Source organism: Perognathus longimembris, chromosome 12 (assembly GCF_023159225.1).
Source record: "Perognathus longimembris pacificus isolate PPM17 chromosome 12, ASM2315922v1, whole genome shotgun sequence".
NCBI lineage: Eukaryota > Metazoa > Chordata > Mammalia > Rodentia > Heteromyidae > Perognathus > Perognathus longimembris.
In genome coordinates, this window is record NC_063172.1 from 13,339,363 (window position 1) to 13,355,177 (window position 15,815).

At 39.3% G+C, this 15,815-nt stretch overlaps 1 protein-coding gene and 1 non-coding gene across 5 annotated transcripts in view; both read right to left on the reverse strand.

Annotated features, from left to right (window-relative positions):
* Tbc1d31 (TBC1 domain family member 31) overlaps positions 1–15,815 on the reverse strand; it is a 48,121-nt gene that overhangs the window by 12,944 nt on the left and 19,362 nt on the right. For all 4 annotated transcript variants that reach the window (XM_048359166.1, XM_048359169.1, XM_048359167.1 and 1 more), the window contains 11 exons: positions 15,086–15,245; positions 13,204–13,404; positions 11,032–11,208; positions 9,140–9,219; positions 8,098–8,244; positions 6,669–6,802; positions 4,481–4,614; positions 3,124–3,303; positions 1,270–1,502; positions 600–752; positions 145–280 (listed from right to left, as the gene is read on the reverse strand). In XM_048359166.1, coding sequence (XP_048215123.1) covers positions 145–280; positions 600–752; positions 1,270–1,502; positions 3,124–3,303; positions 4,481–4,614; positions 6,669–6,802; positions 8,098–8,244; positions 9,140–9,219; positions 11,032–11,208; positions 13,204–13,404; positions 15,086–15,245 — 1,735 coding nt within the window. The remainder of the gene's footprint in view (positions 1–144; positions 281–599; positions 753–1,269; positions 1,503–3,123; positions 3,304–4,480; positions 4,615–6,668; positions 6,803–8,097; positions 8,245–9,139; positions 9,220–11,031; positions 11,209–13,203; positions 13,405–15,085; positions 15,246–15,815) is intronic.
* LOC125361121 lies at positions 5,858–5,988 on the reverse strand. Its single transcript, XR_007212905.1, has one exon. It is a non-coding gene; the product is annotated as a small nucleolar RNA SNORA54 (small nucleolar RNA).

Genomic DNA, 15,815 nt, shown 5'->3' on the forward strand with positions numbered 1-15,815 from the left:
AATAGCAGAGGGCTAACATAAGTAAAATTAAAAGGGCTATTAAGTTTTATTGTGGACACAGGATTACTATTTAAGATGAGGGTGCTTATTACAGCCAAATGAACGTAGGCGGCGACGTGTAAGGACTAGTTAGAGATACCTAACCTTCCTCTCGATTTCATCATCCAGCCTTCGCAGCTCCAACTCACGCTGGGCTTGCTGGAGCTTCAGGAAATGCCTCCGGGCGGCATCTTGTAACTGTATTTCCTTCATTTTCAGCTCTCTTTTCACAGCGGCTAGTCTTCAATTCAAAACACATTCAAATAAAGCATTTTCCAATATTGGTTTAACTTTTCCTGCCTACTATAAAATAATGTTTCTAAGTAATATGCTTCAAAGTATACTAGATCTTTTACTTACAAAAGCTATGTGCAATGTTATATGCGGTAAGCTTTAGAATGAATTCTACCTCATATCATATTTTTTATTCTATTAACTTAAATACTTGGTAGAAATTAACGTAGGTAGTTCCACAGTTTATTTCTAAAAGAAACAATGAAACAAAATAAAAATGATTTCACTAACTCACGCATGTACATTTTCAAAGTAGTTACACGTGCCTCTCTCTTTGCTGCACCATCTTCTCCTCCTCTTGCAAGAGCATTTCTCGTTTTGCCTCTTCTGCTTTACGGAGCTCTTCTTGTTTCTGGTACCAAGCTTCATCTTCAAGTCTTTGCTGATTTACTTCAGCTTGCATATTTTCAAGTGTCTGCCTTAAGTGTACGATATTCATTATTAGGAAAATGCAAAGAAGCAAAGTAACTTAGATAAACCATGACACAATATATATATATTTGGTTAGTGGGTAAGACCTGATTTTATTTACAGATAGGAGAATAAATAAATATATCTCTTATCTTCAAACTTTGATCCTACACTAATACTTAATAAATGAAATGTTTTGTTTTGCTTTTTTTTTTTTTTTTTGCCAGTTCTGGGGCTTGTACTCAGGGCTTGGGCGCTGTCCTGAGACTTTGTGCTCAAGGCTAGTGCTCTACCCACATGAGCCACAGTGCCACTTCTAGCTAATTCTGAGTAGTTTATTGGACATAAGAGTCTCACAGACTTTCCTTCGCTGGCTGGCTTCAAACCACGATCCTTAGGTCTCAGCCTCCTGAGTAGTTAGGATGATAGGCGTGAGCCAACAGCATCCTGCTTAAATGCATCTTTCATTCAAGTTTTTGTGTAGATTTATAACAAATTCCATTTCTATCAAAAAATAATGATTACCTCTCTCTCAAGTAATCCAATTCATCATTCCTTATTCTTTCTCTTTCCCGTGTCTGGAAGTCCACGATAAACTTTGGATATTGATTAAATACTGGATACTGCCCTTTTGTCAGTGCAACAAAAGCGTCCAGCATGCTGTCTGGATGGATATCCGCAGGTGTGGTTTCCATGAGATGATAAGCTTCTCTAATCACAACATTTATATCCAGGTTATTCCGATGATGAAAAAAATACTGTAAGAAAACATGAGGTTTAATTAACAAAGCAAGCAAAGCAATTAACTAAAACAAGAGTTCAACAATTTAAATGTGGCTGGTGCCAGTGGCTCATACCTATAATCCTAGCTACTTAGGAGGATAAGACCTGAGGACTGTGGTATGAAGCCATCCTGGGCAAAAGTCCTGAGACTCCTATCTCCAAGTAATTACCAGAAAACTGGATGTAGAGCTGTGGCTCCAAATGGTAGAGCACTAGCCTTGAGCAAAAGGCTCAAGCACAGTACTCAGGCCCCAAATTCAAGCCCCAGGACGCCCCCCACCCAACAAAAAAAAAATTAGATGTGAATAAATCATTAATATTTTTCTTTCTTTTTTGAAAATTATCTAGAATTTTAATTCAACACCTTCTTTTCTGCAAATTTACTGAAGCTTTTTTAAAAACATATTTTTTAAAGGTTCAAGTTCATATTGTTAAAATGTTAGCCAAGGGTGGTGGCTTATGCCTATAATCTTTGCTACTCAGGAAGCAGAGATCAGGAGGATCACAGTTCAAGGCCAGTCTGGAAAACATCTCAACCAATAAGCTGGGTGGTGGCACCACATCTGTGACCCCAGCTACATGGGAAGTGTAACAAGAGGATCATGGTCCCAGGTGGCTAGGCAAAAATGTAAGACCCTATTCACAAAATGAGAAAGCAGAAAAGGGCCAGGATGTGGCTCAAGTGGTAGCAAGCATGAGGTCCTAAGTTCAAACCCAAGTACTACACAACAAAAAGTAGTAAAATGTCAAAATAAAATTTTGAAATCACACTTATATTTTAACTCAAAATGAAAGCTGTTATAATATGCAAAAGATGCTTCACCAATGGACTGATCTTTTTCTGTTCAAGTTTTTCAAAACTCAAAATCTAAATCAACTTAGAAAGCAAGTGAACCTTTGAAAATGTTAGCTTTGGGTTGCTTAACAGATCTGAAATGGTTCCATGTCATCTTGTTGTGCTAAGAGCCAAACTCTAAAACGTGCATATGTGCATTATGTGACCATAAAGCAAAGGCAATCAGACAGAAATAAAAAAAGTCGCTTACACACAGGAAAACCGCAACTACCTGAGCCGACCACCCTGCTCCTGTGAAGCTAGCTCTGATGCTTTTGCCTTCTTTCGGTCATTTTCCTACCCAACCTCAAAGTTCTCTTATACACAAACCAAGCATCCAGCCTGTGGGAGACCCAGAAGGTCACTGCTAAGACTCTGCATGGGAAGGTATCCAACACTCATTTATAAAGGCCACAAAGGACAAAACCCCAACGCTACAGCTGTTTTCTGATGCCATGATTCTAAGACCAACAGTCTGTTGAAATTTTGTCTATATACTTACATAAAGGTCAGAAATGTGATTATCTATTCTATTTCTACCACAGAGCATCAATGCCTGATGTATAATAGGTGTGAAGTCAATCAATATAATTTTCCATAGAAATAAGTGAGATTTGAGCACTTTGTTTACTTATCTATTTAATTTATTTATTAGTACTGGGGATTGAACTCCAGGTCTCCAGTAAGTGCTAGGCAAGTACTCTACCACTCAGCTATACACCCCATCCCAGACAACCTCCTCTTAACAACAGGGTATTTACCAAAAAATCATCCTTTAGAGTGCAGTTGAGCAAGGGAGCTCTAGAACATGTGTTGTAGGCTACCACAGTCATCAGGAGGAAGGAAGGTTGGTTGGAGAAGACATTATCAAATAATTTGAGCCACTCCTCTCTGGTCAGCACTTCTGAGAACACCGTTTCAAGAAGAGGCCAAGCATACAGCTAGGGTGAAGAATAACATATTAGCCTTCTATAGAGAAGTTAAAACACAGTCACTGACAATATTCTCTTACATTTTGTCTGTGAAGGCATTATATTAAACACAGATCTATAAGAATTAGTATCTGGCTCGGTGTTGGTGGCTCATGACTAATCCTAGCTACTTAGGAGGCTAAAATCTGAAGACTGTAGTTCAAAGCCATCAATCAACTACTCAGAGAAAACTGGAAGTGTCACTGTGGCTCAAGTGGTAGAACACTAGTCTTAAACAAAGAACTCAGGGACAGGGCCCAGGCTCTGAGTTCAAATCCCAGGACCAGCACACACACACAAAAAACAAACAATATAGAATTACTATCTGAAGGCTGGGAATATGGCCCAGTAGTAGAGTGCTTGCCTCATATACATGAAGCCCTAGGTTCGATTCCTCAGCACCACATACAGAGAAAAGGGCCAGAAGTGGTACTGTGGCTCAAGTGGCAGAGTGCTGGCCTTGAGCAAAAAGAAGACGGGGACAGTGCTCAGGCCCTGAGTTCAAGGCCCAGGAGTGGCAAAAAAAAATTACTATCTGAATTTGGACACCTTCACCCCCCCCCCTTCCACTTTTCCCCTTAGTGCTGGCAAGTGGCTACCACTGGCCACATAGCTTTAAACTTTCAGGTAGACAGAGATTCTCTTTATAGATTTTTTGGGTGTGTGCCAGCCCTGGGGTTTCAACTCAGGACCTGAGTGCTGTCCCTGTGCTTTTTCATTCAAGGCTGGCACTCTGCCACTTGAGCCACACCTGTACTTCTGGCCCTTTTCTATATAGGTGGTGCTGAGGAATTGAACCTAGGGCTTCATGTATACGAGGCAAGCACTCTACTACTGGGCCATATTCCCAGCCTTCAGACAGTAATTCTGTATTGTTGTTTTTTGTTTTTATTTTTTTGTGAAGGTCCTGGGATTTGAACTCAGAGCCTGGGCCCTGTCCCTGAGTTCTTTGTTCAAGACTAGTGTTCTACCACTTGAGCCACAGTGACTTTGAGTAAGGTAGTATAATAAAAAAGACTGAAATGGTGTTAAAAATACAAAGCATAGTATGTTTTATTACTCCAAGGAAGTACTATTTTATTTATACCAGAATCAATGTTAGTTCCCAAAACAAATTAAGTAATTCCAAAAGGCCTATACTTCTTACCTGGGATGTTATATCATGATCTATGAAGTGCTGTAGCAGTTCTTTATCACAAAATGCCAAAACATTTTCTATCATGCTAAGAATATTGATGGGAGGGTTAGGAAAGTATTCAAACCAGTGTTGACACCAATTTACTACAAAGAAAAAAAATTACAGGAAATTTAAATATTTTTCTGTATTATCAAAGAATTCTAATTTGTTGTTGTTGGTGGTGGTGCTCATAGGGCTTGAACTCAGGGCCTGGGTGCTTTCCTGAGCTCTTTTACTCAAAGCTGGCACTCTACCACTTTGAGCCACATCTCCACTTCTAGTTTTCTGGTGGTTAATTGGAGGTAAAAGTCTCACAGGGACTTTTCTTCCTGGGCTGGCTTCAAACTGTGATCCTCAGATCTCAGCCTCTTATGTAGGTAGGATTGGCACCCGAGCTCTAATTTTTAAAAATATAATTTTATTGCTATTATTAAGGTGTTATACAGGGGTAACTATTTCAAAATTCAGGCAATGCGCACACTTCTCTTTTAGATAATGTCACCCCTTCCTTTGCTTTTCCCCAATCTCCCCATGTCCCCATCCCTGCCCACAGTTGCATAGTTCATTTTCTACCAAGTACATACTTAATACCATGATGTTTTCTTTCTTCTTCTTTTTTTTTTTTTGGCCAGTCCTGGGGCTTGGACTCAGGGCCTGAGCACTGTCCCTGGCTTCTTGTTTTTGCTCAAGGCTAGCACTCTGCCACTTGAGCCACAGCGCCACTTCTGGCCATTTTCTGTATATGTGGTGCTGGGGAATCGAACCCAGGGCCTCATGTATATGAGGCAGGCACTCTTGCCACTAGGCCATATCCCCAGCCCCTTTTCTTTCTTCTTCTTCTTTTATTTTTAATAGTGTTTTACTACATTATATAGTTCAAGCTGGCCTTGAACCCTTTTTTTTTTTTTTTTTGGCCAGTCCTGGGCCTTGAACTCAGGCCCTAAGCACTGTCCTTGGCTCCTTTTTGCTCAAGGCTAGCACTCTGACACTTGAGCCACAGCACCACTTCTGGCCGTTTTCTACATATGCGGTGCTGGGGAATCGAACCCAGGGGCTTCATGTATACGAGGCGAGCACTCTTGCCACTAGGCCATATTCCCAGCCCCTTGAACCTTTTTGTTTTGGTACTGGTCCTTGGAGTTGAACTCAAGCTTGGGCACTGTCCCTGAGCTAAGGCTAGCCCTCGACCACTTGAGTCACAGTGCCACTTCCAGGTTTTTCTGAGTAGTTTATTGGAGGTAAATTCCGGTCTAGGCTGGCTTTGAACTGATCCTAGGATCTTAGTCTCCTGAGTAGCTAGAATTATAGGCAAGTGCCTCCAGCACCTGGCTAGTTTGTTTTTTAATAACCTGTCCCCAAGACCTGATACTGAAAGCCACCAGTCATTCAGCCAGTCAGGTGTCACTGGAAATGCTGTAGCACTGGAATGGAACCCACCAACCACAGCCAGCCAGACTGGCAGGTTACGAACAGTGCTATTTTTTTTGTGGGGGGGGGGGGGAGGTTCAGGGGAGTGCTTAAAGGAATCAATTCTTTTTTGTTCTAAATATGATTTTGAATAAATAAGAGAAAGACTAACTTTTAAATTATTAAACAAGAGACTTAAAAATTCCATCATGTTAACAGAGTATCTTAGGTAAACAGAAATTTTGCAAATTTCTTCAGATTTGTCATTAAAATTGTATCAATTAAAATGAGCCAACAAACAAGCACAACTATTTGAAGTATTTCTGTTTTCTGCTGAAGTGTTTCTTTGGACTTTAAACTTTTTTTTTTCCCTAGTCTTGGGATTTCTTTCTGCTCAAGGCTAGCACTCCACCACTTAGGCACTAAACACTGGGCATGGTGTTCAAAGTGCTTTATATGCTTAGAATAGTTCTATAAACACAGCTGATTTTCAGTAGGTGAGAGATCTGCTTTTTCCCTACTAATCAAATCTGTCTATAATGATCTTCTGAAATTTGTATCTCCTCAATTTTCTTTTCAAATTTTCTTGTAAATAAAGGTTTAGATAGAAATGTCTACTTTATACTTGATTATTTCACCCTTTAACTTAAAAGTAAAGATGTCAAGCATTGTTAAATGTTGCAAAGGTATGAAGACATCAGGAAAATATGTAAGAATCTACTCTTGGTTTCATTCTGTAATAATTACTTACTTATGAGAGTAGCAACAACTTCAAAACAGATGAGCTGGTTGTTCTGAAATAATTTTACAAATGGAAATGCCAAGAGTGGAAGAAATGGTGTGTCACTAAAGATGGAAGACCAGTGAGCTAAAGCAGACAGGGTTCTGAAATAAAGAGTAGAGATCAGTAACATTATTAAAATCCATATGTATAACAACACACTTACATCATAAAAAGTTCCATACAAAAGGTACATTTGGAGAAAATTGTTCTACAATATAGCTCCTCTTCAGAAGTAACCACTGCTAAAATGTGTGTGTGTGTGTTTGTGCCAGTCCTGGAGCTTGAACTCAGGGGCTTTTGAGCTTGAACTCAGGGGCTTTTGAGCTGAAGGCTAGCAATCTACCACTTGAACTATAGCTCTGCTGTTGGCCTTTCAGTGGTTAAATGGAGGGTTAAGAGCCTCACAGACTTCACTGGCTTCAGTGATCCTCAGATCTCAGTCTCTTGAGCAGCTAGGATTACAGGCATGAGCTACCAGTGCCCAGCATAAACACACACTTTTCATTATGGTGTCCTCAAAAATTAATAATTTCTATTCTTAAAACTAGTAAATTTAGAAAAATCCCAAATATTCAACTTTTCTTTTCTATATAGATTATATCTTTTTTTTTTTCTTTGTCAGTTGTGGGACTTGAACTCAGGGCCTGGGCTCTGTCCCTGAGATCTTTTGCTCAAGGCTAGCGCTCTACCACTTAAACTACAGTGCTACTTCCTATTTCTGAATGGTTAACTGCAGATAAGAATCTCAGCCCAGGCTGGCTTTGAACCAAGACCCTCAGATCTCAGCTTTCTGAGTAACTAGGATTACAGGCGTGAGCCACTGACACTATATTATATCGTACAGTAACATAATAGTTGATAACAGAAAGATTTTCTTTATAGAAATTACCCTGCTCATAAAAGGAGAAGAAGTGATAGGATTGGATTGTCAGTATTTTACTGATTTCTGGGGAAGTAATGCATCTTAGGAACCAGTGACAATGTGTTGAATTCTAAGAGGTTCTCTTCTAATTATGCCAGTAATCCTTGAAAGCTGGTGTTATTAGTCCATTCTCTGGTAAATAAATTAATGATGAAGAAATGACACGTCCTACATCAGTTATTAAGCTGTGGAATAAGATTTCAAAACTGGGTCTTTTGACTTCAAATTCTAAGCTTGTTCTACTATACCGTTTTGTTTCTTTAAATAATCCGAATGATTCCTTTTTGCTAGACTACAACACAGCTAATATTCATACGTACTATATATACATGTCTGATTTTGAAATGAACCAACACAGGATGTCACACAGGATAATCAAAGTGACTAAACAACATTTTGTAAACACGGGATTTTAAAACATTGCAATGACTAGCTATAGGTTTCATGTCCATAGATGCAATACAGGGAACATACCTCTGTAAAACTCTAAGTAGTTTCCTACTTTTGATGGGGTATATCTTCTGAAGGTTGAGAAATGCCATGTGTGTGCCCTTATCTAGCAGGTTGCTAAATGCCGTATGATTTTCCGGCAGTTGTAATAAAGAGCGCCAAATGAACATCCTGAAATTAAAATGTCATTTCAAATCAAAACTTTTTGAGCAAAAAAGTGATTTAGTATAAAGGATTGAATCCAAGAAAGTGAATTTCTTTACAGGGCTGGGTCAAACCACTCTTTGGGCCCTCTGCTGGAAAAAGTAGAATCAAGCCTCAAATAACATCTTGTTAATTGTGTCCCCTGGTAGTACAGATGTAGGACAGACTGTATCCTACCTCCCAGAACCCAAGTACTTTGAGCCTGCTTTATGGCACACAGGAGTGACTGCTGTATCAGAGTTGGGTTTTTTTCTTTTCTTTTTGCCAGTCTTGGAGCTTGAACTCTGGACTTGGGTGCCATCTGAGCTCTTTTTTGCTCAAGGCTAGTGCTCTACCACTTGAGCCACAGTGCCATTTCTGGTTTCTTTGAGCAGTTAATTGAACATAAGAGTCTTACAGACTTTCCTAGTTAGGCTTGCTTTAAACTGTGGTCTCAAATCTTAGCCTCCTGAGAGCTAGGATTACAGGCCTGAGCTACCAGTGCCTGGATTATCAGAGCTGTTTGTAGTAATATTACTTGAGAATGTTTTCTTTCCAGATCATGATTGAGAAGTTAATTTAAAAACTGGTGACAGGGGCTGGGAATATGGCCTAGTGGTAAAGTGCTTGTTTCGTATACATGAAGCCCTGGGTTCGATTCCTCAGCACCACATAAACAGAAAAAGCTGGAAGTGTCACGGTGGCTCAAAACGCAGAGTACTAGCCTTGAGCAAACAAAAAAAATCCAGGGACTGTGCTCAGGCCCTGAGTCCAAGCCTCAGGACTGGCAAAAAACAAAACAAGCAAACAAACAAAAAAAACACCCATAAAAAATGGTGACAGATTACCCTTCCCCCACAAAAAAAAAGACTTTAAAATTTACCTGTATTTTGTTGGATATTCACCATAGCCTTTTAATAAGATTTGTAAACGTTTTTTGTTTAATCCGTCTGGCAATTCATTCTATAAAAAGAGAGTACAAACAAGTGATAGGCAAGTACAAACATGGCGATCTTACTTGTAATCTGAGAATCCGCACGCCTGCTGGGCGTGATGGCGCACCTCCGCCATCTGGGCACTCGGGAGGCCGAGCAGCCCATATACCCAGCCTCACGTGGAAGACGTAGGCACCAGGTGTCTCGTGGTTTCCTTAGCAGACAACACTTGGCTTGTGTGTTACAATTTACTGCTAGAAGAATCAAGCAGTCAAGATTTTTGGAAGCTTTTGCTTTTCTTTGAACCTCAGCTCATGGACCCTTATCCTGTGCTGATTCTGCTTTGTATTTTTCCACTCTAATAGGAATGATTATATACTGAACCCTAATGAAGCATGAAATCTGAAGAAACTCTGAGAGCACCTAACTTAGGTTTTATGTGTGATCTTTAAGTTTTTTCATTAAGCTATACTGACCTATACGCTGCTTTATATACATGTAGACTTCACAATTTAAAAACCCTTAAAAGAAAACCAGGTGTCAGTGGCTCACATCTGTAATCCTAGCTATTCAGGAGGCTGAGATCTGAGGATCGTGATCTGAAGCCAGCCCAGGCTGTGAGCCTCTTATCTTCAATTAGCCACTCAAAAACTGGAAGTGGCTCTGTGGCTCAAAGTGGTGAGCACTAGCCTTGAGCAAATGAGCTCAGGAGCAGCACCCAAGCTCTGAGTTCAAGTCCCATGACCAAAATGAATGAATGAATGAATAAATAAATATTTAAAAATTAAAGAAAAAATTATGAGTGGTAGAGTGCCAGCTTTGAGAGAAAAAGCCAAACAAGAACTCAAAGCCCAAATGCTGGCACACACACAATAGTTAAAATTAATGTGAAAAATATCAAGTGTTGGTAAGAATATGGAACGACTGAAATTCTTAACAACTGCTGGTTGGAATGTGAGCTGCTGAACCACTTAGAAACCACTGTTTGATAGTACTAGACTATGATGCTATCTCAAGAGTAGTTTTCTGAGCTGGGGTAGAGGTCTGCAGCAGAGTACATGCTTATTAGCACGTGGCAGAGTCTAAGTTCAATCCCCAGTGCCTTTATTCACTCTTCTCCCTACGAGAGAATGATAACTATCATCAAGGTAAGGTGAGATGTATAGAAGGGAGAAGAAGGGTGCTAGTCATGTTTTACATTTTTGGTATGAGTACCGGTGATATGGGTGTGTTTAGTCTATGAAAATTTGTTGTACTTGTATTAATTTGTTCCCACAATATGGCGTCTTGGAGGGGAGCCCAGTGGCCAGTAGAACAGGGACAAGATGGAAGAAAAGCATGCTTTTGTGATTTCCCTTTATAATCTTCTATATATAGTCACACATGTAAATTAAAACTTTCTAAGAACTACACAGGAAAAGGTAAAGAGGAGCAGGAACATATATCTAACCGAATACGATTTATTTAACCCAGCAGTATTAAAATATCCTTTCAACATATAACATAAAAATCACTGATTAACAAGATGTTTTATATAACTTTGGTCTTACTATGTATTTCACACTTATAGCAGATCTTGATTCATACTAGCCACATCTCCAAGCACCCATTAACCACTGACTAGCATATTAGAGTATAAATTTTAGACTTTGTAAAAACCACCAACATACACTATATCCATGTAAAAAGAGTTAGAAAGCATACTGTAATCCTAGTTACAGTTTTCTCTATACAATAATCCTGGTAGGCCCCTAGAGAGGGAGAAAAGATGATGACCTAGGAACCATGAGACTTGCTTGAGAAGAGAGATGATGAACAAAAGTTAGCCAGATCTTCTTACCTCTTTGTTTTCTAAGTGACCGGTCAGGTCTTGCTTCACTATTCTCGCTTGAGTTTTGCGCTCTCTACATCTTGCTGGCCGCAGCACTCTACCTGATGCTATCTTCATCTTAACATCACTGGACTGTGGTACATTCTTAGGCAAATCTTCAATCACTTTGACTAAAGGAGGAGGTGGCTAAGAGGAAAGAAAAGAAAAAAAAACTGAAAAAAAACTTCTAGTAGATATTGGAACACAGACTTGTTAGTAATATGATTTCTAAAATTTGCTTTAATAGTGTGCCTTATTATATATAATCATTCTTCAGGCAAAAAGTCCAAGTGAATTGCTAAGAATGTTATCTTGCTGACTAACAAATCAAAGCCAGCTTCTGCTAGATACAAACAAAAGATTAGTTAACAGTCATAAGTTAGGATTAAAAATGTCTTTATTGTTATTGTAAAGGTGATGCACAGAGAGGTTATAGTTCTGTAAGTTGGATAAATAGTACGTTTCTTTTCCTCTTCCTCCACCCTCTCCCAGTTTTTCCCTTTCATCCCCACCTACCAGTTGTACAGTTCATTTTCAACACAGTATCTAGTGAGTACTATTCCTTCACCCTTTGTCCCACCCTTTCTGTGCCCCCCCCTTACTCTCCCAGACAAACGGACAAACAGGACAAAAGGAAAAACAAACAAAAACAGCAACAAAGAAAAAAAAACCCTCTTGTTTCCATTTTGATAAATAGTAAGTTAGAATTTAAGAGCTGGCCTACAGTCATTTAATGCCTACTAGATTTTCCACCTGTGTGATGAAGTTGACGGCATGAAACAGTCTAATGGCCAGAGGTATATCACACAAGAAAGCTAAGAGAAGCCAGTGTTTAAAATCTTTGAACTATGTGCTCTACAACTTAAATCCATCCTCCAAAATGGTAAACAAATGAGTTAAGATTTATAGTGGATATGTACTAACATGTACACTTCCTGGAACAGCCATAAGGACACTGGATAATATATCCTAAAATTAGTTTGTTTGTTGATCATGGGGTTTGAACTCAGGGCTTGTGTGCTATCCCTGAGCTCTTTCCTGCCAGGGCTGGCTTTGAACCGATAATCCTCAGATATCAGACTCCTGATTAGCTACAATTACAGGGGTGAGCTACCAGAGCCTAGCTTGTCCTAAAATTTAAAAAGGTAATTTCACTTTTAAACTAGTTTTTCTTTTCAGTGTGATCTTAATTTACTCAATCAATAACAGCTCAGAGAATTCCACAGCTGACTTGTGCCACTTTTTCTCAGATCTCTTCCTATCTCTTTTAAGAAGGATTAGCTAGTATTATAAAACTGACTTAAGAGGCTAAAAAGCTTCCCAGTCATAGAAGATAATAATACATTAATTATTCTAAAAAACTTAAGTGTATAATATATAAAAACATAACTAGATACAATTATATATTACATACAGACTATAAAATAGGCACAGTATCTTGTGCTAGAGAAAATCTAAGCATATAAACACCTGCACGTATATAACCACACCCACACACTTACTTAGTTGATTGTTACTATTTGCCTGAGAAAAGCATAAAACAATATATAATGAGTAAGTATGGCTGTGTTCCAATGTAACTATTGACTAATATAACCAAAGCAGCAGATAACTTGAAAATAAAGTACTGTAACAGTCTTGTGCCAACTGAAAAACACTGCTTAAATTTAATTCTTTTAATTCTAATGAACATTTATATAAAACACATTTGTCTAGGGTGCAGCTGCAAGTACAGTATGTGAACATTAGGCTTATCACTGCCCCAAGACATGCCTGAGCCTACATACAGGTCAAACAGGACCCCATGTATAATTTAAGGCGTGTTGTCCACATGGTGGGAGATGAGTAAAACACTTAATTTTCAGTTATCTACTGCTCTAATTTTTTTTTGTTTATGACAGTAAGTCTATTTGCTTCTTGTTTTAGGAGTCCTACTTGAAGATGTCTATGGATGCTTATTTTTTTGTGGTCCTGGGAGGTGAACTCAGGGCCTCAAGTATTCTACCACTTGTGACATGTGTCCCAGTCCACCTGCGGATTTAAAAATGTCTTTTCGCAACAAAATTTATACACAAGCATGAAATTAGCTTTATTAAAGAATAAATGTTTTCTAAAAAAGTTGCTGTTTACTTGATAACATACCTTGTTTATCTCTTGTGTTAATGCTTGAACTGAGTATATGTTTAGACTTCCATTTTCCATAACAGAGGCAATGTACCGTCCGTGTGGGCTAATTACTGATGAGCTAATCCCTTCATCAAGACACCCGATTTCGAAAAGAAGTTTACACGACTGTATATTGACAAATCTCATTATACCATCTTGACTTAGTACTCCAAGAACCTAAGAGTAGAAACAATGAGTTTTAAAAACATTTGAAAGCTAAATATCTGAAAGTTAAACTATATAGATATACACTATGTATATGCGCACACACATATCTATATATACATACACTTTTTTGAGGGGAAAACTGCATGCAGGAGATTCTATTCTCATTTAGCCCCTATGCATCTAAAACTCACTAACTATAGCTGAGGTTGATGTGCCTTCTTCAGGCCAGACAAGCTCAGCTGTAACCACGGTCAACAAGGAACACATGCAGGGGACTATGGAACGGTCATCTAGGCTTAGATGAAGCTCACCTCCACCTCACAGTGGCTGACAGAACTGAGGAGGGGGGAGGTTTGCCCTTCTCTTCCTGCTGCCTAAACCCTGTGACTCCTGGTGGGGCTTCCCACGCTTTGCTTACCGTCAGCTATTATAACTAACATTTGGTGTAGAGAGAGATTGTGGATTGCAATTGCAAGGGCAGTGGTAGAGAAGTGGGTGGGAAACTAGTCTTTTAAAGAAAAAAAAAAAAACTATTTCAAGGTAGTTTGAAATTGTAAAGGCATGTAATCAAAAGTTTAAGCCAGGGGCTGGGGATATGGCCTAATGGCAAGAGAGCTTGCCTTGTATACATGAAGCCCTGGGTTTGATTCTCCAGCACCACATATATAGAAAATGGCCAGAAGTGGCGCTGTGGCTCAAGTGGCAGAGTGCTAGCCTTGAGCCAAAGGAAGCCAGGGACAGTGCTCAGGCCCTGAGTTCAAGGCCCAGGACTGGCAAAAAAACAAACAAACAAAAAAGTTTAAGCCAACGAATTCTTTTGCCTGTACCTTAGGTACGGGGTCTTTCCCCAGTAAGACCACCCTCTGATGGTGAGATTCTGGTATTGTGCTTGTTACACACAAGGCAGTTTGGACCCGATGATGTAGAAAGCATGCCCTTCAGCAGGCTGTCTGGCAGGGAACAAACCCCCTTATTTGCAGTGGATGCAACCCTTCTGGAGGGTGACTTGGCAAGATCCTATTCCAAATCACACATTGAGAGAAACTTTATGTCACTATTTCAACTCTAGGAATTTATCATACATATAGGATACAAAAATGGCATGACAGAAAGTTATTCAGTAGTGGATTATTTAACAGTAGAAAAGGACTCAAAATAGGCTAAGTGCACAATAATAGAGGGCTGGTTAAAAATATGAACTACTATGTGGCTCTAAAAAAGTTTTAAGTTGCTATAGAATATGACATCATGACAGGCAATTTAAAATAAGAATATTAGGGCGGGGAATATGACTTAGTGGCAAAGTGCTCGCCTCGTATACATGAAGCCCTGGGTTCAATTCCTCAGCACCACATATATAGAAAAGGCCAGAAGTGGCGCTGTGGCTCAAGTGGTAGAGTTGCTAGACTTGAGCAAAAAGAAGCCAGGGACAGTGCTCAGGCCCTGAGTTCAAGCCCCAGGACTGGCAAAAGAACAAAACAAAAATAAGAATATTATAGTAACCACTTATAATGAATATAAAGAATGTGAGATCATGAAACTGTTTAATTCTAAACTTATCAAAAAATATCCTTGTAATTTCAGATTTTTGTCAATCACAGTGTAAGATAAATAGCTAAATTCTAATAGAGTTCGGAAACTGATCTGAGCTTTCCCAAAAAGTACAACACTGTACACTTCTCTTACTAACCTGATTAGAACCAGCATCAAAACTATCAGGAAGGAATTCCAGTTGGCGGATGGCTCGCACTTTAGTAGGCATCTGGATAATTCTGAAGAGCTGTGTGGCTTCCAAGCACCACAAATGCAGATGATTTGATTTGCCTCCTGCAGCCAGGATCCGCCCATCTCTACACAAGGAAAGGTGAAGAAGCCAGACTAGCTGAATTTTTTATAGCAGAGCTGTAGAACTTTCTGTGATGGTAAACATATTCTAATCCTTGTTGAACAACAGGGTACTTGAAAAGTGGCTAGAACTACCGAGGAACAGATGTAAACTTTTATTTGACAGCCACATGTAGCCAGTGACCATCATACAAGTTTATGGTATATGCATTTCTTACATACTGCCTTAAAGGATCAGCTTACCAACCACTGGAAGAATTTCTCAGTAACGTTTATAGTTTATTAAATAACAACAAAGTAACTCGTTATCCACCTTTCTGTATTTCACATACAACCATAAAGAATTGGTAGTGTGTGCATTGCTGTATGAAAGCCAAAAAGAACCAAGCTTTTTTCCTGCTCAGTGGAAGTTATTTTACTCTTATAAGGTACAAACAGTTAAGGGCTGGAAACATAGCTCAGTGATAAAGACGTTGCCTGGCATGCCCTAGGCCCTGGGTTTGATCATCGTAAAGGACAAGGGGAGGGGAGGGGAGGAGAGGAGAAGAGAGGGGCAAGACGAAGAGTTGAAAAGT